Source organism: Rhamphochromis longiceps, linkage group LG12 (genome assembly GCF_057381845.1).
Source record: "Rhamphochromis longiceps isolate RC_006_pf linkage group LG12, R_longiceps_female_GT1.1, whole genome shotgun sequence".
Classification (NCBI taxonomy): domain Eukaryota; kingdom Metazoa; phylum Chordata; class Actinopteri; order Cichliformes; family Cichlidae; genus Rhamphochromis; species Rhamphochromis longiceps.
In genome coordinates this window covers 3,263,533-3,289,510 of record NC_140568.1, presented here as the reverse complement: position 1 = coordinate 3,289,510, position 25,978 = coordinate 3,263,533, and the positions used below count along the sequence as shown (strand labels likewise).

The 25,978-nt window shown below is 40.5% G+C and overlaps 1 protein-coding gene across 2 annotated transcripts; it reads right to left on the bottom strand.

Annotated features, from left to right (window-relative positions):
* Positions 1-174: 174 nt before the first annotated feature.
* Positions 175-25,698, bottom strand: LOC146656595 (uncharacterized). 2 transcript variants are annotated; one of them, XM_085424370.1, is made up of 7 exons: positions 25,521-25,698; positions 13,420-14,393; positions 9,589-9,640; positions 6,617-6,734; positions 5,379-5,515; positions 1,947-2,177; positions 175-1,727 (listed from the first exon to the last, which is right to left on the bottom strand). In XM_085424370.1, exons 1-7 carry the CDS (start codon positions 25,599-25,601, stop codon positions 1,068-1,070), a joined length of 2,253 nt encoding a protein of 750 aa, XP_085280496.1. In that variant the 5' UTR covers positions 25,602-25,698; the 3' UTR covers positions 175-1,067. The 2 variants fall into 2 exon arrangements, with proteins under 2 accessions (XP_085280496.1, XP_085280495.1); XM_085424369.1 differs by having other exon boundaries at positions 1,947-2,180; positions 25,521-25,697.
* Positions 25,699-25,978: the final 280 nt, after the last annotated feature.

Below are 25,978 nucleotides of genomic sequence, written 5' to 3'. Positions count from 1 at the left end.
CAGCAGTATGGAAGAGGCAGGTTTCATTCTACCTCAGCACTGCTCCCAGGAAAGTGGGAACAAACAGGCATCTGTCACAGTAACATCAGCTAAGAGCTGCACATCTGTCGGTGCGAGAGATGAACGAATTTTCGGATGCCTAAAAACTATTTGCAATGCACTATTTGAACAATTAGTCTGGACTATAATCAACTGCTAGTGTGAGCAGTGTTTGGTTTTCATTATGAGGAGTCTCTTCACACTGTTGTATTCTACAATTGTCTTTGAAAAATGCGTATGGATCTGATTTTGCTGTTAATCTTTACCATTAAAAAAAATGATACCTGAAAGAAAAACTGACTTGCTTTTGTTAACTTTGAGTTTCTGTAACCTTTGAACATGTGATTTCAGTGCAAATCTTCATTCTGACTTTGAATGGTTTCAAACAAGTTTTTACTCTGTGTAGCTCTGAGTTAATCAACAACACAAGCTGCAAATGATTTTGCCTTTATTAAAACTTTACATTTATTCATACTGATTTTTTTAAATACTATTGTGAATGCTAGTTCTGTCTTTATGCTATGTAATGGTGTATATTGGTACTTAATATGCTTTTATTTTGATTTCCCTTTTATAATCCAGCATCAGTCTTAGGGGTACATACTGAATGCCTGAACTGTTGTAGCATTAATATAAATGTATTATCTATGCTGTGTGGAACACTTTTAGGTAATATGCAACTAAGTATTTGCTACGATGTACTAAAGAAGCGTCCCCATGAAGAAGATCAAAAAAAGAAAGCAAAAGGCTGGCACAGGAAGAAGAAAATCCACAATGACAGAGCTACTGAAAACAGTGCCGTGGTTGGAGTTACAACTCACTGAAAGGTGCGAAACAACAAACTTTATAAAAATAGAAAAACTACAGTGAGAATAATATGCGTGTATACCAACAGGAAGCTACAGGAGATGCAATTCTGTAAGAGTTGATTTTGGAAATTAAAGGAGTAAGTGAGATGTATCCCAGTGACACTAAGAGTTCAGAAATGCAGAACTGGCCCACCAGAGTCCCTGTTCATCACCATCGTGTCACATCTGGTTGGTCACACTGCACAGCCCTGTGGACACACTGAGAGATGGCTGGCTGCTGTCGACTGCGTTCGACTCGCTGGAAGAGAGTGAACCGACCCCTCCTGACACCTGGCTTCCCCAAAGCCTCCACTCTGCTCTGGGCCTCTGGGAGCCGAGGTTGGTGCTTCCTAGAACAGGCGCCTTGCCTTCCCATGTCCCTGTAACCAGCCCGTTGAGCAAAGCGGATGCGGAGGTCTGCTCCAGGTGTTCGGCTGGGACCAGAGGCTGCCGGTCCTCTTCCTCAGAGATGGCAAACACAGGCACGCTGATGTGATCACCCTCGCCTGGGAAATCTCGAGCGTGGCCACTCTCAATTTGACACTGAGGGGAGGAAGAGGCTCTAGAGACGGGCTCTGAGGAGGAGGAGCCCGGGGCCTTCGCCAGGTCTGCTGTCGCTGAGAGGAGGCCAAAACACGTCCCTGTGAACCGAGGACGTCGCAGGTTGCTGGTGGAGTTGAGGCGCCGCTGTCTTTGGGCAGGCTGCGTGAGGGGATAGGAGGCATTGCTGATGGATGAGTCTGAGGCTGTGCTGGTATCTGCCTTGCCTTCCAGGTGAACATCAGAGAAAACCTTCCTGCTGTCGCCACCTCTGCAGTTAGCAACCAAACTGGATGGAGTCTGGAACGATATTCACAATTAACAGACTTTAATTTAACCAACTGGTGATGGAAAAATCCTGCTTGTTCACACAAAGTTTTCCTAAACTGCTCATTTTACATTTCATGAACATTCTTCAAGGGTCAGTTCATCCAAATCATATTTTACGTAGTCTGTTGGTAGAATCTGACCATTCAAGTAGCTTCATTTTATTTTGTATGTAATGATTGTAGTACTGACGCTGTCCACCAGCTTGGTGAAGGGACTGGTGGAGTTCCAGCTGCACCACTTCTTATGAAGCTGTGGCAAAGGAGGGAGGAAGTCCTGGAAGGTGCGGACACTCCACGCCCTCGGCCTGGCACAGCCGTTGCCATCCTTGACTGATCTGGATCCAGGTGAGGTGGAGGATTCTAGTGGTGACGGCCAATCGCCTACAGGACCAGTGTCACTGTGTCGCAGAAACCTCTCCCGCTGCTGAAAGATACACGTAGCAAAGTATAAGAAGCTACATGCAAGTGAAAACATCACATGATAGGAAAAATGCAGCTACAATCTTTAATATCTTAGGCAGCTTTTACTGAGTCAAGCATGGGTCAAAAACAGAAGCACTACCTCATCACGAAAGAAGAGGAAAAAAATATTCTAACCAGGCACCAAGGAGAGTGCAGCAGATGCGTATATGTAATAACCAAATTAAGACACCAGTAGGAATATTGTAAGAGCAGAAAACCAAATAGTTAAATCTCAAACAAACAAAGTATTCTCTACTGTGCTGCACTTAAACTGCTGCCAAATCAGCAAATAGCATCTCTGTGCAACAATGTATTCCCTCAGGTGTGAACATTAGGAACAACTGTCTGCTGGTTGCACCTGCTGCATTTCCTCCTCACCTGAATATCTCCCCACAGACTTTCCTGTGTACCACATTAACGGATTAACAAAGGAAGTGTTCTGATTAGCCTAGCTCTGTCACACAGCCAGCCAGCTGAGCATGTGTGGCTCACGTACAAATCTCATCATTATTAAGTATATTAAAACTGTCGAGAGAACAGCGCAGGCTTTGGAACAATTTTAGAGACATCTGTGGTATTGCTGAAGCACAGCTATTACTGTGGGTCGTTTACACTCCGGGACCAAAACAAAGAAGCATTTTAGGAGTCAGAGCCTCATATAGGTCATTTCACTTGAGCTTAAGAGGCTAAATATCGACAACCTGGATGTGTGGAGATCGCTTTATAATGTCTTGGGAGTTGCACTCATCAGAGAGCGATAATCCGTCCCTCAGAGTCACTAGCAGCTAGCTTTGTCTAGACAAGAATTAGCTAGGGGTTTATATAAAATGTTCTTTTCCACGCCAAAGCCTGAGAACACAATAGGAACTTTTAGTCTTGAAAGATGAGGCAAGAACTCAGTGCACTTATACACTGTAGTTCCAAAGGTGAGACTGGGGACCATTTAGGGATATTTGGAAAAGTTTGACGTACTCCCTAGAAAATGGAACAAGCCGAATAAAGTCTGTTGATTTTCAGACGGCGAGGAATGTACCAGACTGTTTTGATCCAGACTTTCTCTGCCTTGATCTCATCAGCCCTGCCTACAGCAACGTTTTCCAATCTTCTCATCGCTGTACTGCTAAATCGAAGCTCTTCTCGGAAAGGGTCTTTTGCAGCGAAAATTTATCAAAAGGGGGTTTACGGCTCAGGGCATCGTGTGTAACACAGGAAGTACCACGCCAACCTGGAAGCGTACCTGGCACTGACACCGAGAAGATGAATTTTGCAACATTTTCTAAACCGTATTTACATGCACCGAGGACACACACAGGCAGACCACACACACTGTGCGTCAAAGCGTGCATGACACACACCAACACACAAACAATTGGAGCTGGGAATCTGGCTCGGAAGATAATACTCCATTAGCCTAGGCTGCAGAAAAGCTTGCCAGCCCTTCAAAAAGCTGCCAAAGCTGTTTTATGCCAACTCTTATTCTGAGAATACAAAAGAGCAGCAAGAAAAAAATGCCTGATTGAACTATTGCTTCCCCAACACATGTCCTATCTTTTAATTATCCTCATGTGCCATTGCAACACTAGGTCAGTTCAAAGCACTGAATGCCCCGCCACCTCTGATGTTCACTGATTCAGGGATCATTTCCTCAAAGCAACAAGATCACCCACGCAGAGTGTGACCTTGAGATTGAACACACAATTTCACTTTCCACTCTATGATATAAGACTACATCCACATCATTTGTTTTTCCCCCCAGAGCCATGTCAGTAGCATGTTAAATTAAATGGATGGGAATTAGTTTTACACCTAATTCACATAAATAAAAACGATGGGTTTGACAATAAGCGGTCATCAGATTTGGTACATTTCATCAAGCATGCTTGGGATCTTTGTCCTGTTGCATGACACAATCTGGGCCAAGCTTGAGAGGTCAGACAGATGGCCTACAGAGGAGCTAACAGTTGACTGCAAGGTGCCCTGTAGCTGCAAAACAAGCCCAAATCATCGCCCGTCCACCATCGTGCTGACAGCTGGCATGAGGTGTTTGTGCTGATGTGTTTGGTTTTCACCAAATGTGGTTCTGTCCTTACAGCCAAACGTCTTCACTTTGGTCTCATCTGTCTAAAGGACATTCTTCCACAAATCTTGTGGTTCGTTCAGACGCAAATTTGCAAACCGACACTGTGCTGCCATGTTCTTTTGAATTCAATTCAGTTTCACTTATATACACACACACCGCCAAATCACAACAACAGTCGCCTCAAGGCTCTTTATACATTATGGTAAAGACCCTACAATAACACAGGGAAAAGTCCAACAATCAGATGGCCCTCTGCGAGCAAGCACTTGGCGATAGTGGAAAGAAAAAGCTCCCTTTTAACAGGAAGAAACCTCCAGCAGAACCAGGCTCAGAGAGGGGCAGCCATCTGATGAGATCGGATGGAGGTGAGGAGAGGGAGACAGGACAAAAGACATACTGTGGAGGAGAGCCAGAGATTAATAATAACCAATGATTAGGTGTGTAGCACGCAGAGTGAAGAAGAAACACTCGTGCATCATGGGAAGCCCCAGCAGTCTCGGCTATTGCAGAGTTAAAGATTTTCTTCTGGCAACACTTCCAATTAAGTCATACTTGTCCAGTCTTTTTCTAAGTGTACGGTCATGAACTTTAACATGTTAACTATAGAGTGAGACATGCAGCTCTTGGGGTTATTGCAATTTTTCTGATCACTGTACAATCTCATCTTTGGGTGAACTTGCTCGGATGGCTAAACCCGGAAAGATTCTGTCCAATAGTCTTTCTCACTGAACAGTTGACTTTAATAATTGTTTGGAAATAGCCTCATAATCCTTCCCAGATTGATGGGCAGTAACATTTGCTTCTTTAAGGTCACTGATGATGTTTTTCCTCCTTGGCATCACACACCTTAATGCTCCAGACCACCAAACTACTGCTCGTATTCCTTAATTCCATGGAAGCAGTAAGAGTGTCCTTCATTTTTAAAACACTGCTTCTTCATTTTGGCTTACTTGTGTGTTAATAGGTTATATGTAGTTCATTTGGGGCTGCATTTACACAAATTTAAGACCTGCTAAAACCTGTACCTTTTTTCTACTATGACTATCTGGTGAAATTCACTGGTGTGAAACAAGATGTTACCGTGTGAGGTGAGGGGGGGAGGCCACTCGGGCCTGAGGACACAATGAAAACTTCATCGGCACCAAGGTCAAGCTCAGTCAAACCGCTGCAGGAGAGGTCCACATCTGCACTGTGAGATACATCGCCACTAGCAGTGACTGCAGAAACACAAAGACAAGTTTAGACAGTTCTCGCTGCTGACATTACACTTAGCCCAGCGCTCCACATGGGTTTCTTGCTACATCATTCTTCAAGGACCTTTTGCTACTGATGATTTGTGTACTGTAACTCAAAATGGTCAAATGAAGCAACATTCAGAGGAGGCTAACCTTAACTCAGTCATTGTTTGTAAGCTGTGTGTTTTGTCTGTGACCGGAACACATAGAGAGGGGCCTGCACTCCCCTGCTGATCAAACTACTCCCAGGCTGCTTTGTGGGTTAAATGCCACAACCCACAAATCTCTGAGCCTGGGTTCAGTCCCACTGAGAGCGCGAGAGAAATCTTTGGACTGTTCCAGGATGCAGCCTGTGGGCTGCTCCAAAACTAATGCAATTTTACTTTCCACTCAAAACTCGACAGAGTCTTTCTCATCGTTTTAATCTAATATTTTACAACATTTATAGTTTTTAAACCCATTTCACAAAAGCCCGCTGGGAAAATTGTAAAACAAGAAAGAGTTTCCCCGTTTCCTTTTCCAGAGACAGCAGCTTTTTGTTTGGAAAACATTAAAGCAGCTTGTGGTTGGCATGAGCACAGATAACCATCATAGCAAAACACACAGATAAAAGAGAGCCAAGCAGAGATAGTCAATTGCATGATGCTTAACGCACAATTAATCTTAACAAAAAAATGACAGCAATAAAAACACAAGCCTCTTCTCAAACCCCAAGTCTTCACTTTTAAATTAGTGCACTTAAACTTTATCAGCACTTTCCCAGGAAATGAATTAATGACAGATTTATATTCTCGGAAGTATCATTGTCATTCCTGAAATGATCCTCATCAAATGTTCAAGCATGCTATGCAGCTATAAATCGAAATGATTTATAAATGACATCCACAGTAACGTGCTATTCATAGTCTTTGGGCTTGCCACAATGCCTCTCAGTGCATTCCTTGTAAGACTATTACACAGTTTAATTCTGAGTATGAATGCAATTTATTTATTTATTAAATGGCCAGCATAAGCATTCCAGTGAACTAGGCTGTTCACTGGGGGGAGGGCATCAATGTATGTGCAGGTGTGTGTCCTCTCAACCTGTGTGTGGCAGGTTGTTGTTGTCCTGCTCTATGGTCGCCTCCTGGTTGGCCTGATTCTCAGCAATCGGCTGCAGCTCACTGACCTCAGCCACGGTGTTCTGGACTCCCTCCGGCACCTACAACATAACACTGTAAGTTTATCTGCAGAGGAGCTGCCAGTAATGCAGAACTATTTGTTCACCCAGCAGCAGTTTCATGGTCTGGTGTCCCTCTGCCTTTTGGTCAGTTTCAGTACATTCAGTTAAATTCAAACTTTTAACAGCTTCTTTTACATGTAGCTTAAATGACGGATTTATGAAACAGTGGTATGGTGCCAGTTGGTCCACCTTTGGTTTTGAAGGTCTCTTTATAGACTGTGGGAAAGCAAATTTCACAGCTTTCCAAGTCCACTGGTGAAGTTCTCTAATCACATCCTTTAAGAATCCATACAAGGATCACAGATTAGCACCCTAAGTGGTGGAGACATCAGTTTTGGAGTGGGAGTTACTCCAGTCTCCAGGCTAGAGTTTGGGTCAGCCCGTCCTGTGAGCTTGATGTCGGTTTCCAGCAAAGATGGTTCTTACTTGACACGCTCGTCTGTGCGGGAAGCTTTCACATTATAAGCTCGTGGACTGACTTCTTTTTTTAAAAGCATTGTTTTGTTTGCGTTTTCACTCCCTGTTGCTCCCCTCGTCTCCACAATGAAAAGATTTGTTTTTCTCCCCTCTTTGATTAACTGCTCCGTGTTGTCATAGACGTCATGGAAGAATCAAGAATCTGCGAGTCTTGAAACATTAGACATTTTCTTGTAATGTTAATGCCTCAGGTTCCTCCCATTGATTGCCTAGCGACAGGAAAAAAAAAACCCTCAAATGTGAGATCACAGTTCAACCAACAGACCTCAAATTCAACACTACATGTGATCCTCGTCAAGACATCAGACAGGTTTGAAGTAGACGGTGTGAACGGTTGGAGAAACGAAAAGACAAATGACTCAAACAGAAATTCCTTAATTTAATAGAGATGAATTTATGATCTCAGATCTGTATTATTAGTATTGTTTTTAATCATCATTTAGGACATTTTGTGGACCAGTGTTATAATTAATATTTACATAGTTCAAATATAATAATAAGCTTTTAGTCAAATCATTTTTTATTTGGGTAAAATGGCCTGTATTTGTAAAGTGCTTTCCTAGTCCCCAAGGACCCCAAAGCGCTTTATACACTCAGTCATCCACCCATTCACGCACACATTCACACACTGGTGATGGCAGCTACATTGTAGCCACAGCCACCCTGGGGCGCACTGACAGAGGCGAGGCTGCCGGACACCAGTACTTGTTTAAATTATGATTACACAATATAATAGTACCTGTGTTCTAAATAATAAAGACCAATAGGGCTGTTCGATAATGATATGTATCGGATGACGATATAAAAATGTCTGTCGTTTCATTTTACGCTATCGTTTGTTTCATAAATAAACTGTTTACGGCAATATTTTTTCATTATTTTGATGCTCACTGTAGTGGCTTTATTAATTTATTAAAGTTCTCTCTTTCTCTTATATTTAATATAACCACACTACAGACAGACAAGCGTTTGTTTTTATGCGTTGTCGTTAGCAACAACGACGGTAAAACCACCGCGTGTCCGCTTGTTCCACATAAACCTTTCACAATAAAGCTCAAGATCCTGTTGAGACTTTTCAAAATAAACTGAATCACGTGAAAGAGCAGATTATTTACGGATGAGAAGCAAAAAAAGAGCCGTCGGGTGCTAAAAAATAAACCTTAGACTCAAACGTTAGAACAGGCTTTTCCCCGCAGCACGCCGTGTAATAAATACAAAGAAAACTTATGTCTAAAAATGTATCATTTCATGCATCGTTAAAACACTCGACTCCAGCTACATGACGCACAGCTGGAAACACTTCACGCAAGTCGAGCTGCCTGAGATTCACAGAATGTTACATTTTTGTGATTTATATCGTTATCAGATGATAGATGTCTTAATATCGGGATATGAGATTTAGGTCATATCGCACAGCCCTAAACACCAATATCAATAATTACATTTATTGTTGGCATTTTGCTGGTAACTGCTGTCCCTCTTACTCCACTATCACCATACTGTGTTTGTACTATCCCAATAGACTGTCAGAGTTGAGCATTACACCCCGGCCGAAGTGAAACAAAGTTAATATCATCCTAGAAATACTGTCTTCTTATTCCACGCTTTTGACTCCTTGCAACATGCAAAGCTACATCACAGCTAAAACTTTAGTTTAAGCCTCCAGTGTGTTTTGTTGGTAGCATGAATACACTGTTAGGACACAAGCCTCTCACAGAGATGTGAAGTGCCTCCTACTTTTCCTAGTGAATATTTCGTTTCAAGAGCTTCCCTTCTTCTGGGCAATTTTCACACTTTTAATCGTCACCATCCAAATTTCCTGCGCTGCATGAAATGTGATGGTTTTCGTGCATGTACAGCACAATCTACAAAATTCAAATCTAGGTTTAAACAGTGTGACTCCATGATGCTCCATTTCTTCTTTTTCAGTAAAAGGAAAATTTACTAAAAAAGAACTAATTTGTCGATTTAATAAGTGTGCTTAGTGTCCTCGTTCTGTTGACCTTAAACCTTTCGGTTCAACTACAATCTTCACACACATCCTCAGATTATCCTCAAGCACTCTTGAGGATCTTTGAAACCAATCTGTAAAAACTATTCCAATTTTATGGATTTAAAAAGGTGCAATAAATGTAGGATTGTACCTTATTTTTTTCCTAATGTGAATACATTGTCATTTATATTATTCAAACTATAAATATAACGGCAAAATGCCATTTATGTCTCCCTTGTCTGAACACATATTTAGGTGTCGTTTAAAAAAAGATCGCATGTTTACTTGTCCAAGTATGTCAAAAAGCCAACACCTTCTGGGAAGATAATCACTTTTTACACTTAACGGCAGTAATATCTGTACCTCAGAGTTGCTGGATGCGCAGGAGCTGGCCCTTTTTGGACACAGTTTGGGTCTGGAAAAAAAGGAAATACCACAGCAATTCAATTTATATTAAAAGACACATCTGATATTCAAATTTTACGGCTGACCTCAGTTGTTTCCCCACTCTGAGCAGTGTTTTCTCAAAAATAAAAAACTCCTCTGGGGGTTTGTAATTTCGACCACAAATGTTCAAATTGACACCACCACATAAAACTGAATTGATATGAGAGCTTTCTGATAACACTAGCCGCCTCAATCCCGGAGCTATTTCCACTCAGTAATTGCTGTGTTACCGTGTGGAAGGATGGGGCCGTGACAAATACGCTCCAGTCTGCTTTAACGGTTCACGGGGTGGTTGTTGCTGAGCCGTCTTTGCTATAAATTACACTCTTCCTCTGGGGATTTTAAATTTGTCAGTGCTGATGCTCATTTCAAGTATATGTGAATTCTGACCCCATGCAGCGCTCTGATGTGAACACTGTAGCTGCTATCAGCAGCAGATCTAGCTAGATATGCTTCTCCACAGGTATTAATGTGGATATTAGTATTAAAGTCTTCAAACCACTCGCCTGTTTATCAGGGTCTAACATATCCGTCTGATGTTATTATTTGACTTCTCATGTTCTTAACGTTCACGTGAAGAACTGAAGCATCCAGGAATATTTGAGCAAGTACCCTTTTATTAAAAATGGCTCTCAGCTGAATGAGTTCATATCCAGCTACCAACTCAGGGCAACCCCTGCTGTGACTCTCATGCACCTTGGGCTGTTTTCTGACAACAGGGGATCTTGGGAGTTACCCTCACTGCTGCATTAAACTTGCACAATCCCGCCTGACTCGCCAGGCTAGTTGGTTTCAAATGGTTTCTGTGAACTTGTTTAAGTTAATAGGGAACAACTGAAATAGAAAAAAAAAAAACTGCTACTGTGGGTTTCTGTGAGCTTGATGTTTTGTGGCAATGCATTTCCTGGCTTCTGAATGACTTGTGTTTTTGTTTTTGCTAATTACTCTTTGATTTTATTGAACATGTGTTACTAATTTCCCTGTCATTAACAGTGAGAACGCAAGGGTATTTGTGCCTAATGGATGAGTTGGAGAAACTGAGCTACATTTGAAATCAACACCAATCATATCTAACGGTTTCTCATTGAAAGCTCAACACTGAGACGGGCACATATCCAAACATTTCTAAATTCTGAATCTATCTGTACCAGTAAGCTAAACCAGTCTGCTTGTCAGAACAGATAGTATTACAAACCTCCAAACTTAACCCTCCAGTTTGTGTTCATTGTCCCCTGGGATGGAGAGGGAACAACTTGTAAACTACACCTTTTGACTGACTCAACTGAGTTTTACCTCTCCTCGTTGTCCCTTGTTCCCATTTTCTCCGCCCATTCACTTTCATGCAGCCTCTGTGTTTTTGTGCCGTGGAATTGATGCCAGGTGCTGTACCTTGAATGCCCTGCTGTCTATGGTGAGAATGCTTCACATCAAGAAAGCCGCACAGTTGCAGCCAAACCCAACTAATCACAGAGGGTGACCACATCAGGGACTGAGACTTCCAGCTGAGTCAACATAACAATGTCATGACTGTGTAGGTGTGAGGGTATTAGTCTATGTGTATATAAGTGTGTGTGCGCGTGTGAATATGTCATCCCGGCTCCTTTATATCTGAGGAGAGATTACCTGTAAAATCACCAGAATTTGGAAGGTTTAATTCTAACAAAAGCAGGGTTTTTACCTTAATGCAAAAATGTCTCTAACTTGTCTTGTAACTCTTTCACTAGCTATTCACAAAAAAAAAAAAAAAAAAAAAAAAAAAAAAAGGGATCATGCTTTTGAGGTTGTAGCGCCCAAATGCTGGGACCGCCTTTTAGGTCAGCAGAATCTGTGGTTTCTTTTAAAAGACTACAGAAAACTAGTCTCTATAGGTTGGCTTCTCTTTAACCCTTTGCCCATTATCTGTGGCCTTTTGTTCTCCTAACTTGTGGGTGTATGGGCGAGTGTATTCAGGAATGAATAAAAGGCCATGTGTTTGACTCTGATCTAGAAATATGTACACTCATTGTTTTTTTTTTTTTTTTAAATAATAGTAATAATAATAAGCTGATATGCCCATAGTGAGAGCACTAACTTGCCATGCTTATGTTAGTGTAGCATGCTAGCACATGCTAGGCACTGTTAGCCACAGTTTAGCTACGGCTGAAGGGTAATGCATCATTTTTTGGATGGTTTTTGGTCTTTAACCAAAACTGGACAGATGAGAACTTGATAGAAGGAATACACAAAAGGGATGGGATTACTGAAAAGCCTTTGTTCTGTAAATCAATTAAATATGTGTGTTAGACATTTCCCTTAAACTGGAACTTGGTGGTGTAGCTACACAAAAGATCAGATTATTAGCGAACACAATTAACATCTAACGGTAACCTCTAGGAAAAAACAAACATGTAAGCACAAAAAAAAATTGCAGTGTGACCTTACAAACCTGAGCGAAAGATGATTAAACCCCAACTCTTCAGGTTCTACACTCTTTTAATAGAAAATATGGGGAAAAAAGAATAAGAAAAAAAACAACTAAAAAATTAGGTAAATAGGAAAACTGAATTCAGGTTGTTATACCTACATTTGAGCCAGTACTGTGAACTTTTCTGAAAAGCCCAAAAATAATGAAGCATAACATCCAACCTCTAAAACTAATGTTTGTTCAGAAATTTAAGTAAATAACTGACATTTTAATGAAAAACATTATAAAAATGAAAAATCATAATCTTAGATTTTTTTCCATCTTTTTTATAAAACTTTAAATTGTGAAATTCATGGATAAAAGCAAGAGCTTGTGCATATTGATAGATTAACTGTTACAGAAACAAAACACAAACCTTCGCCGAAGCAGCTCAATAGTTACTTTTAAGGGAACAGTGTTGCATTTTGTTGTCTTTGTTCTTCTTAAATGTACTTTAGGAAGCTTGTTGTGGAGTTAAGAAGAAAAAAAAAGGTTGTCAGAGGTCCAAAGTAACATGATATTTAGAATCCTCATGCGTCATTCCCTATATGTTGTCAATAGAAACAATGACAGTAAGAAATATAGTTTTAAATAGCTCTATATAGCATTACTATCACTTTGACCTTCAGGTCAGAGGTCAAATATGACATATTTTTAAACATACTCTATACTTTTTATGTGTTGATAATACACACTACACTTGTAAGAATCATAGTTTACGTTCTAAGGCTTTGTGTCAATTTTTGACCAATAAAATCACTAAGTTGACCTTGAACACCTTGATCAATGCAAACCAAACTTTAATGAATTGTTACCATGATTCCCACTGAAGCTTTACCAGAATTCACTCAAAACCTCGTCCTGTTTTTACACAGAATGATAACATGCATGCACTACCAACAACATGATTTTGTTGTTGGTCATGATGTTGGTAATTACCAGTGCTGTTATTCAGGGCAGCTGTGGCATAAATGTTTCATTGGGTGGTGGTCTAATTCATTTGATAAACACTGTACCATATCCATCTCTCTCTCTCTATTGTGAGATGTTGGAACTTTGAATGAATATTTAGTCAAAAAAATAAAAAATAAAAGCTTTAAACAAACAAACATTTCTATCCCATCTTCAGGTAGCAAAGCACCAGCCTGATCCTTTTAACATCGTAAAGCTCTCACAGTCAAGAAAACTATAAAAATGGACTGTAAGTCAAGTATCATTTCAGTGCACAGTGCTGTATTGGATTAAGGTGGTGCTGTTTCCAAAATGTAATGCCTTTAATATAATAAAGTTAACACTTCTATTACCTGAAAATGATGCAGTGGGCACTTGTAAGTATCATAGCGAAGAAAGCAGCTCCACTCACTGCAGCCAGCAGTGTGTCTAGCTTATTGGCAGTATAAGCTGTGGCATGGAGGTCTCCTTGTGGCTCGGTCAGGTTCTGGTAGTGGAATAGAAGAGCAAAACCACGTCCCCAGTGGGTGGTAGTGATCAGTTCCATGATGACCTCCACCATTTCCTGGCTTGAGCCAAACACCAGCTGGCTGCTAGGAGGCCGGTTAGACCCACAAAACCTAGAGGAGAAGGTGATGAGGTCTGAGATGTAGAGGACATCGTGGGGGCAGGCGTCAAGGACAGACTGCTGGGTTTCAGGGCTTACACTTAGACTGTTGGTGGAGTGTGGTGAAGAAATGGTGGTCTCATCCACAACTGTGGTCGGGTTAGTACTAGGGTTGGCATCTCCCCTTAGGTGATATGAGGAGGCAGAGTTGATGGCTTTGTCCCCAGGAGGCACAGCGTCAGGTAGGAGGAGGAGAGTGGAAGGAGGTGGCAAAGATAGGCTGGAGGCAGCATCTGCAGATCTTTTGGCAGAATTCGAGACTTTGGTAATCTCCATTTTTGTAGACTGTTCTTGGACAACTATTTGCTTCACCTCACCATCTTGGAAGGATTGCTGAGTCTTTGAGCCATCACCTACACTCTGAACCACAGGATCTTTAGCCACTGAAGAGGTTTCATCAGCCCCTAAGGTGCCAGGGGCGAGAGTTGCCCCATCCTCTGCATCTTCTTCATCAAATTTAGAAGCAGAGAACTTGGATTCTGAGTCATGACTTTCAAAAACATCAAAGTCAAATATCTCCAGAATAAGCTGGTAATCAATAGGTACAACAAACTGCCAGACGCAGTGTGTCCCAGAGGAGTAGTTGTATGGGAAGCCAGGAGATAGAATTAGGCCTTGAACATCCACCACATCCACCCTGGCACCACAGTCAAAATACACCTGCAACAGGAATTATTTAATTAGTTGTGTCATATATCAAAATCTGCTTTTAAAGTAGATCTAAAAAGTCTTGCATTTTTTAATTTCAGACATTGACACCCTTTCTAAGACCTTAGATAAACAGGACGCAACTCAAAAGGTTAAGCACAAAAGCAAAACCCAATGTCCCACCAGTACTTGCATTTTTGTTATTCTTCGGCATTTCATTGCTAACTAGTGATACATTACACCGTCTAATTCTGAAATTTACTGATTACATTTTCCGTCTGTGTCAACATGTACCACTAAGTCAAACAACAAACGTCACTTGTGGTTAATTGCATAACAAAACCAATTTGAAATGGTAAAATGGACTGGGACTTGCAGCTGTATTCAGAAGTTTACATATGCTCATGTGCATGAATGCCAAGCCCCACCTTGACTCCTCCAAACACACCTCCTGGCACTGTGGTCAAATAGCTGAATCGTTGTTTTGTCTAACTCTGTCTAACCTTCTTGTACAGAAGGGCTGTTACCTTTTTCTTTCAACTGTTTTTCCCCCCAGGGTAAAACAAAGTAAACACTCATTGATCCAAATCATTCAATTCATATGTTCATGGCTACGGGTGAATAAAACCAAGCACCTGGGCATGCAGACTGCTTCTACAAACATTTGCGAAAGAATGGGTCTCTCTCAGGAGCTCCGTTGCCCATTTCATGCTCCCAGCTTTGTGGGAACAGGTTGGGTATGGCCCTTCTTGTTCTACCATGACTGCATGACCATTGCACAAAGCAAGGTCCATAAAAACATAGGCGAGTCTGGTTTGGAGAACTTGTGAGAACATGGCCTGCTCAGAATCCTGAGCTCAACCCAACAGAACACCTTAGGGATGAATTGGAGAGACTGCGAGTCGGGCTTGTTCTTGTCCTGGCAGAGACCAAACGATTAAGCATAGTACACAAATGTTAAAAGGGTTGAGGCTGGAGCTTTGGTAAGGCAGGTAGGTTTAATGTTATCTTGCTTTATCGCTTCCAAAACCAGTTTTAATGTGTGTTTTGGGATTACTGTCCTATTTGAATACCCAAATGTGTCCAATATTCAACTCTCTAGCTGATTTGAGGTGAAGTTGAAGAATCTGGAGTTAATCCTCGTTCTTCATTATTCCATGCGCTTTGTATAATGCATCAACACCGGAACATGAGGCTGCCACCACCATGCTTGACAGCTGGAGTTCTTAGATTTACAAATTTATATTTACTCCTCTAAACATACCTCTTGACGCTGTGGTCAAATAGCTCAATCTTTGTCTTGTCTGACTATAGAATTCTCCAGAATGCGTCCCAATTCAGCTGCAATTTACTCGTTTTTCAGATAATTATGTTTTAAAAATATGTAAATATCATATTTAACATCAGTTTAAGTGGGGGGGTCCCCTTCTTTGAATGTTTGTATAATGCATGTTACCACACTGTTGAGCAGCTTTTAAAGTATAATTCATTCTTCAAGAATGTGATTAATGCTTTCAAATGGCCTTGTGTAGTTTTTGACACCATCCATTAAACGGCGCTCATATTTAACTTGATATCTGATTGTTCCTTAGTTACAGACTGATTGGTTATTACATTTTTTTTACCTCATTTAGCTGACTAGGAAATTAATCACAAGAACAGTACTTATATGCACATATTTACAATAATCTGTTGTTGCTAGCTCCATAAGACCTTCCCAACCTGTAAACCTGCATCAATCTACAATTTTCCTTCTTATTATTCAATGAGTTTGCTGAACTTTCTCAATGTTCTGAAAATTGGTCAAACCAATAAGTGCTGTCAAACAAATACTTCATGATGGCAAAGAGAAACTACCAGTTATAGTCAATCATGGTCGCTAACAAGACGATAATAGGCTTTGAGCTTATCAAATTAAAATATATCATACAACCTTCAGCACCAAATATTAAAAGATTTGAGGGTATGATATATTTGAGCCTGTTAAAAGTTTTTTTTTTAACTTATATGCTGTATGCTATACAGTCACTCTGCCCTGGAAAAAGAACGGTTAAAACAACTCTTAAAAGCCCCAAATTACCATGACATTCATGTCCAGGAGTGCATGTTAATTTCTGACCACATCTGTATATAGCGCGTTTCTACTCAGGTCGAGCAGTCAAAACGCTTCCTTCTTCAGTGAACTATTCAACTCTGCTGTTCCTCCTTTACATCAAAGCATAGGTTTCACCTGGGTAACCTTGGGGAAGGGGACTGGGGTATTTCTTTAAACATGCTGGCTATAATTCTTCCCAGGTGTTCACTGGTATAAGGGGGACCTTTGCCCTAAGGAGAGGCAGATGCACAGTTGGTTGGGCCAAGCAGCTGAGAAGCAGACCTTTGTAGGGGGGCTGAGTGTTTATGAGCTTTCCTGTTGGTCTTTCCTGTTGTGGCCTGTCAAAAAGCCCTAGTCTGGCTATCCTTCTTTCCAGACAGGTAACAAACCAACAACCACAGGCGACGTTTGTGCTCTAGACTGGGCTGGAAGTGTACTAGATCTCTTTGAGATTATAGTTCACATGTGAGCTGTGCAACCTAGATCGGGGACATGAGAAAGCTAAACTCTGATTGCTACAGGAGTGATCTGCCCCCATCCAGCATTCTGCAGTTAGTTCATTTAAATTGGTAAAACCTGCATGTAATTTTGACTGGAAAAGTGAACCACTCACTCAGCCCTCAGGTCATCAGGATGAAACTAAAAACATTATCGCCAATATAGTCTCATAGGCAGGCCACAGCATATTAAAGACACATGGGGGGGGGGGGGGGGGGGGGGGGGGGTCAGCTAGGGCAGCACGGCCTTCATAACTAAAGAAAATACGACTGTTCTCAGCTGTTTAGACATTTGGAAACATATCCTAGAAATTTCACAATTAGCAAGTCCATAGCTGCACTCACACTCTCTCTTGAACTTTTTACATGAGTATTATATGATTATTGACTTAAGTTACCCTTATCTATGACCTCACCACTTTGCATAACAGTGAGTTACATAACAGTACCTTAACATGATCCACGTTAGCCAGCAGCAGCTTTCAAATTGTATTTCAATGATCTCAAGAGGCATTTCTACCCAGATTGATGAAAATAAACAAAATGTTAATTTAAAAAAATCCCCGAGGACAAAAAAAAGACGCAGTTAACATCTGCCCTTTCCTCTGCTATCAACTTACGCTGGAACACACATTAAGTACCCATCTCGCTCAGTGCCAAACGTTTATGTTTGTGGGCATTCAGTAGTCTGTCACATTATATCAAAGTACTTTGAATATATGATTTCTGCAGTACATTACAGTTAACTTTACAAACAGTAATAGCATTGCCAAAGACACCAAAGACCAGTGTTTGTAGCATACTAATGACATATTATACAAAATCTTTGCTCACTCTTAGTATTTAAAACTTTCTGACATTACTCATTTTCTGATCATTTTCTCCTGACACTCTGAGGCAACTACATTAGTGCATGACACGTTTGGATAGCCTACACACTTAGTAGAAATTAATGTGATGTGTGTGATGTGATTAATGTGAGGAAAGAATTACACGGATGACATTTGAACGGGCCAAATGCCATTCCTGCTGAAGTTAGAGAGAGTAAGCCGATTAGGGGTTTGCAGCAAGGTTGGGCAATGACGGCACTTAACACCACAAGGGTGCATAACATGGCAAAGAGAAAGATAATACCGCCTCCAGCCAATGGTACCATTAAAAGATACACCTGTGGTATCAATTTCAAAATCCTACGTCGCCTTCTTCTCAAGTTATTGCAAGATTTTCAGAAACTCTGAACTCGGACCTGGAGGTCGAGGTCACTGAGATTGAAACACGTCCCAGATTTTTTCTAGCTACAACTATGACATCTAATTCGCTTCATTCTGGAGTGACTGCATCTACAAATTTGGGTGTAAATAGCAGGGCTGGGCCATATCATACCGTTCACGGTAATACCAGTATGATGTTAGGCATTGATAAGAAAATGAAATCTTGTGATAGAATATGGGTAAAACGCGCATGCGCAGTGCCTTTGTTTTGATATGCACATGGCGGAAAAAGCATGGCGGCGACGGAGAATGAGAAGGGCGAAAGCGGATCGTTGAATGAAACGGATGAACCAGAACTGGTTTGTAAAAATGCTGCAGCTTCAGTGGTGTGGAACTGGTTTAGCTTTCGTCCGTCAGATACACAACAAAGCACATTTTTTGGTAGAGCATGCTAGCGGGCCGTCGTTATTACCGAACCGATTTTCTGTGCTACACGGCGCTCAAGAATCTGTCAAAAAAATGTTTTGGTACGACTTTGCTAAGCTACGAAGCCGCACCGCTTGATGGATTGTCGGAGCATTACGGCTGTCGTAGGCGGAGCCTCGCAGAGTGATACGTACTGTGCTTCAACATAATATTACCGTATTGTGTGTATAACCTCTTTTTAAGTGTTGTGGATATTACACATGGTTATGCTGAGGATATGTTGTAAAGTATTTTGTCTCGCGTCAATTATATCATCAGTTATATCGTTATCGCGAATTTTCAAATATATATCGTGATAAATATATTTGGCCATATCGCCCTGCCCTTTCACAATTTAAGGCTTTTTCACAACATAAAATTCTAAATAAATAATTTGAGCCTAGGTAGTCCTGGCAACTTTAACTGAGGTTAAACCCTTTTTCAAGTAAGGTCTCACTTATTTTAACAAAATATCATCACATCATGACCAGTTCTCATCATAATCAAGAACTGGCGCCAAAATCTTTGTTTTACTCCATTTCTTCGCCGTGTTCTGATGCAGAGATAATGAAACTATTGCACTAACGCCACAGATTGCATGTAAAAGATTAACATAGTTTGTGGAGTGTTATTGTAAAGACTTGGCTTTACAGTTTTTTACTACGGCCTTTTGGCCATAGCTCTTAGTTTTCTGAAACCAGACATGAATGAGGGGTGGATCTGACTGTGAAACTGAGTGCAAATTCCTACAGAAGCTACTTATCAGTCACAAGTAGGCCTTCCCAAAAGGCTGTGTAAGTCTTCCATCCATTAAAGTCATTATCTATAATTGATTGATTGATTGATTGAATCTTTATTTTGAACATGTTGAAAAAGTATAAAAAAAAAAAAAGAATTAAAAGAGACAAATGAACAAAGCAAACAAAAGGAAAACGAGCAACCACAACTCCAAATAACGTCCATGTTCAAAAAGGAGCAGGAAGAAGCATAAGCTTATTTAATCCCACCCCTTTTCCACTATCTAGTATCAATAGACTACAGAAATACCTCCTTGTAATTACATTAATACCTCCTTGTAATTACATAATTGGAATCATGAATCACAGATCTCAATGATATCTATTCCTAATTACAACAACAACAAAAATAACAAGTCTCCAAAGTAAAAGTCTGTGTTACAAATGACTGCCTCCAATCCAGGCCCATTATGTAAGGAGGAGAAGAGAAAAAAGAAAAGAAAAAGTCAGTCCCAACCTATTTATCAGCGTGCTGGGATGTATAGCAACACCTTAAAGCATGTGCATATATCAAAGTTTTTGTTGCTAACTTCAAATTAAAGTGAGTGTAGCTTTCTCAAAAATATAAAAATTCTCAATTTGAATATTTGCCATGTTGCCTTTGGATCTCTGAAATTAAAAAACAGGGAATACTGATTTGCAAATCCACACACTGTGTTTTTACTGAAATTTTGTACAAGGTCCCATCTTCATTGGACACAGGGTTGTATATGCTAGACTACACATGAAAGGGCCCCAAAGTGCCACGGTGTCTAATGGAAATGGGACATTCTTATAATGCCAACATCTCAGTTCTGTTACATCACAGGCCGCTCTACTGGCAGGCCGCTAATTATTCAAGGATGCCTTTTCTCATGACAAAACAATGGGCCACATTGCTGTTTTGGTGAACCACTCCACAAATGGGGAATGTGGATAATATTTTAATGAAGTGATGCTAATAAGTACGTGGCATAAGAGCAGGCTGGTTATGCCACTGACAGCAGCTTCCCCGGACACAAGTAGACCAACTGAGCACATAATTGTCTAAAATGACTTGTTCAGTAAAATATTGGACCAGCTGCTGTCATTACTGGGAGGCCCCAAGCAAATGGTATTGTTCCAGTTTTCACTTTGGATCACCAGATTTTTAAACCAAAGAAGAACAAAAATAAAAAATTATTCCATGACAGCCATGACAAGTTTGTCTAATTAAACTAACTGTCTAATTAACTAGCTCATGTTGTGCAGCTGATTTATATACCATATTTACTGGACTCTATGCATATACCCTTACTGCTTTCATAGGAACTAAGGAGAGTTCAGGTGAGCGTTTACACAAAACCACAATCCATCTTACCAACAAACTCCTCCCAAGGTCAGACCATGCAATACTCTGGAAAAAAAGACCTACCACCTCAGACTCTACTGGGCTCAATAGCATGTCAAAGTTCAAGGCCTTAGAATTGGGGAAAAAAATAAAACAAGTAAAGCATGTTTGGAAGGTTTGAGACAGGAAAGAAATAATAGAAAACCAAAAAAATACAAGCACACAAGTACCAAAACAATAAATAAGGTGTAGTAATAGCCCAGGCAAAGTCCAAACCTCAATCAATTTCAAATGCTGTGGCAGGACCTGTGCATAAAACGGATGCCCTCTACAATGATGTGACAGACTGATAAAGTCATACAAAAAATAATCATTAATAATAATAATAATAATAATAATAATAATAATAATAATTAATAATCAAATAATTCTCATTATGGTTGCTAAAGGAGATTCTATAAGCTATTGAATCATGGGGTGTACTTGTTTTTTCACGACTGCACAGAGTCCCGTGGAAACTCTTTCAATTACCACATGTAGTAATATTATTACAAATTTCAGCAAATATAAACTGATGACAAAAACTACTGTTTATCATATTAATATACCAAATATGTACATTATATTGTAGAAGCTATAAAATACTTTCATAGCTTATGTCTGATAATATTTTACTTTTGTTAAAAAAAAAAAAAAGTGTTTTGTTTTGGGGTTGTTGGTTCTTTTTTTTTTTTTGGGGGGGGGGGGGGGGGGGGGTTGGTTTTACCACCCAGGCTGACGACACCCCTGTGAAAACTGCAACACGAGCTGCTTCTGCTGAAGTTCTGTTAACACACACACTCTGCCTCTCATGCACAAACAGCCTGGGACTGGCTCATAAACAGGCAGGCAGGCCCCTCAAAAGGGGGCAGGAATCCTCACCAGCCCTGTTTACTGAAGAAGTGACACTGCTTTGCAGGCTAGTGCTTGGGTTGCAGCAGCCCACTCAGGACGCACTGAAATCACACTCCACTTGTGAACCAAATCTGAATCAATATCAACATAACTAAACTTTGCCATGCAGTAAACAGTATGAATAAAAAAAATATTTAACCAATAAAAATGCGTGGATTATGTCTTCACCTCCTCTCAAATAGACTGGACTTGATGTATCTGGGATACAAGTATGAAGACCAAAAAAAATAAAAAATTCAGGTAAACAAAGTGACACAGCTGCATAAAAAACAAATTTAACCAAAAGGAAAAAAAAAAAAAAAAAAAAAAAAAAAAAAAAGCTTTACTGAAATAGAAAACATAAAATTCACGAGGATGAGAAAAACCTAACAAGATTATTAGTCTCTCTAATTTAATTTAACCACTTTGACTCAAAGTTCAGCAAACATCTAGGAATTCCCCAGAGTTACACTAGTTTCCAAAGATAAGGACTTAAGGGAAACTGCAGCATTCACAGAATAAAGAAAACAAACTCCAAGGCTTAGAAACTCAGAGCTCCAGGTAGCAAGAACCCCAGAATAACAAGGACAGACTGCAATCAACTGAATCTTAACCTCTTTGTGACAGTCTACACAGACAGAAAAAAAAGCTCTTTGAAGTAATTCTCCACAACTGTGAAAAGGTGCCGATACTCCAGCCCAGGACTTATCGCATATCCCCCTCGTGTCCCTGCCTCTCCTACTGGGATTAAGTGGCTGCACGCTCAGCCAATGGTGAGTTTTTATAAGTAACTGGCACGGCAGTCTGATTAAATCCAGGCATTTCTGGGGTTGCCCTTGTTGGCCGCTTCAGCCCATTTTCATCACAGTTTGCATCAAGAGCCATTTATGAAAGACCTCTTTGAGCTCATGCATGTTTGATCAACTTTGTATTTACAGAGCCATCACTGGATATTCACTGTAGCCTACATGGATAAGTGGGGTGCTGTAAATTATTACAGCTGTGGTTCTCTAAAAGCTATGTGACTGGGTGGGCTTTTCCATGTTTGTGGTGTAAAACCTATTAACATATTTCCTCTAAAAAAAAAAAAAAAAGGGGGGGGGGGGGGGGGTAAAAGTGCTGCTGCTGTGGTAGCTGTTAAAACCTTTGGAACCCTGTGGCGAATCATGACCTTATCTTCACAGTGGTTTCAACTGGTTTGGAGAAATCATTCCCAGACTTTGGAATAAGATTGAGCCAATGTATCACTGATACTGATGTGATACTGATGTTTGGGCAGCACCCCTATGAGAAGCCCAATGCTGTAGGCTGTGCTGACAGAGTAAATTGGATTCAGTCAGGATGCAACAATATTTCCAAGTTTAAAAACATCAGAATTGCCAGAAGAGATCATTTTTGAATATCATCTCCAACATCACTGATAATCCCTGAACCAGTGTGCTCAGTCGCAAATATTGACAAAGCTATTAGAGCCCTTCGCTATGACAAACCCTGAAAAGCTTTCTGCTCTAAAATGTATTGATTTAGCTCTACTAGTACTAAAAGCATGTTTTTATCCCAGGTTTATCCAAAAAGCTTGATCTGACTCAGAGGTGTGCCTCTGTCATATGAGCAGTATATTCATAGTCACGAAGCGAAGCACCTGATTTAACAAAAGTAAACAAACCAGATGATCTTTAAAAATAAATTTAAAAAACCCTCAGAAGGCAGCACCAGCAGAAACTTAGTTTAAATATTCCAGCAGACAGCACCAAATTAAAACATCATCCAGGTTTTACACCATCTGCATCTCTGCTCATCAGTTCATCTCTACCAACTGCAGATCACTGACAAACTATGGCATGTTAATCCGTTCACAGACCGAGCAGATCCTTCATCAGATATGAGAGTTCATTATTCATTCTGAAAAGAGATAACTCTGCCCTCATTCTGAAACACCGACACATGCTTCCTTTTTTTTGTCTGACGGCAATAGAATAAATTCCAAACTTGTTTATGCTCTTCTGGAAAAAAATCAACTTAATACAAGGGGAGCAGAGGACAAAGCCATCATTTACTGTGCCACTTCAGGCAGATAATTGCAAAGATAGTGAGAACCCTATGCACACAGGAACTAAAGCTGGAGACGCTGACAATTCAATATAGTGTGGGCTTTTGTTGTCTAGCTCTGAGGACTGTGCCGCTCAGCCATCATTCTTCATCAGTGGAACTAGACAACTGTTGACAAATGGAAACCACAAAGCTTTTCCTGACCGACAATGTGACAATCGCGTTTGAGGAGATCTGTGCCGAAGGTAACCCTTTATATAACGATACCAGCCATTGTTACAAAAATGGGGACAATATACTGCATCACACAAAAATGGCAAACAGAAGAATCAGGGATCAGAAGACTGAGCGGATGATGCACTTTAAAAATTTTAAAAAAGAGAAAATAAACAGTTCTCTTGTTTTCCTCAGTCACGTGTAGAAATCTCCCTCTTATACACTTTAACACCTCTGACTTCTCTCGGGTAATTTCATCAGTGCAACTTCAAAACCTCAACCAATCAACTCTTAAGCGCTCACAGGCACTAATCTGACATTTTAGTGACCCTTTGCCTTCTTCTGTGGTATGTCAGAGACCAGAGAAGCAGCTCCTGCCCATTTGCTTTCCTCTACACCAGACAAGCCTTTGGATCATGAAGTTTTCCTGTCAGAGGCAAAGCTTTGGACGTCACAGTCACCGAGTATGAGAAGTTTCACATAAGGTTAACATGTTCCCAATGTGGTTCTCATTTCAGCAGTTTGGACTGCATGCCATTCTCCAACTCTGAAGTGCAGTAACATCAAAAACATGCCCTTGCCATCAAAACAACTCTTTGAAAATCTTTAAGGATATAACTGCCTCAAAATTTGGAGTTAAAAAAAAAGGAGGAGGGAAGAAGGATTAAGGACGGATTTTTTTGCCACTTTTTCATGAATGGAAAAGGTGCATGAGAGGAGCTCAAACTGAAGTGAGAGGGGAGGTTTAAAAGTCTGGCTACCGATTACGTGACAGGGGTTATTTTTGCTATATAGCCACGTGGAAAATTGTGATATAATAAAAGTAAAAACAAGTAAATAAATTAAGAAATAATACATTAAACGACTGAGAACCTCGTTACACAAAATGCCAAACCACGAACTGACCCCAGGGTAATTCCGATAACCTGTTTATGTTAAATAGTTGTCTCCTGCTCAGCTTTCACAATGAGATGCGGCGCGCTGTGAGGGTCATGCTAATGTCCCGTCCTGTTAGCAAGCACGGCGTAGGCGAACTTTAAGAGTAAAAGCTGTAAATTTAAGGGGGCAATGCTAATTGCAAAACTTCTCCCCAGCGTAAAGTAAAAGCTTGCTTGTTCTTCGAAGCGGAGTACCCTTCTGATATACTCTGCTGAAATGTTATGCAACCAAAGGCATTTAAAGGTTTACATTACCATATTTTGAAACTTAGTTCACACTACGTACTGCTTCTTGCTATCGCCTACACACAGAGACGTCTGTAAGAACTTCGTTACGTTGGTAAAATAAAGGCTGATGGTAACAGGCGGACTGCATTTAAATTGAAAACGTAGCTAACGCAATTGCTCGTCGGACGTGTGCCGAAATGAACGGTGGCGCCTGTTTTATCGTATAGTAGCTGGGTTCAACTCTCTCGGAGTCAATGAGTTTACCAATAAGCGAACAACTGTAGAATATCACGTTTTCCGAACGGAGTTCGCGGCTCGGTTCTCTACACAAGTGAGCACGACACTCAAAACAGAGCTAAGAACGTGTGATTTATTTTTGCAGCAAAGAAATGTCAACTTACTTTCTGTGCAACGCATCCCATCACGAAGAGTAGATATGCTGTCATACAAACATGCACCCCGAGCGACGTAACGTAGCTCATTTTTGCCTAATTGTTTCTTTTTAACGCCACGCACATTGAACTGTGTATCCCGCTCCTCTGCTTCCCTCTCATTCACCTGAAGTGTCGGGAGCGCGCTCCCATCGTTCATGGGCAAACACGGACGAACGCTGGACCGGACCTCTTCCTAATAAAAGTCTCCGGTTCTTGACTTTATCCTTCCCAGTAATTTTAATTATTAGTTCGTACATTTGAGCCATCACTTTTGTTTGGTTTTATTGTGGTTTCTTTCAAGTACCAGTGCTAGAAATGGATTTTTACAGTATTATGAAATGTTTCTTTCAGCTGAACTATTTTTTTAAAATGTTTCTTCTTTTTTGTCCGAGTACTTGTAAATCAAATCATGTGTATTTTATAGA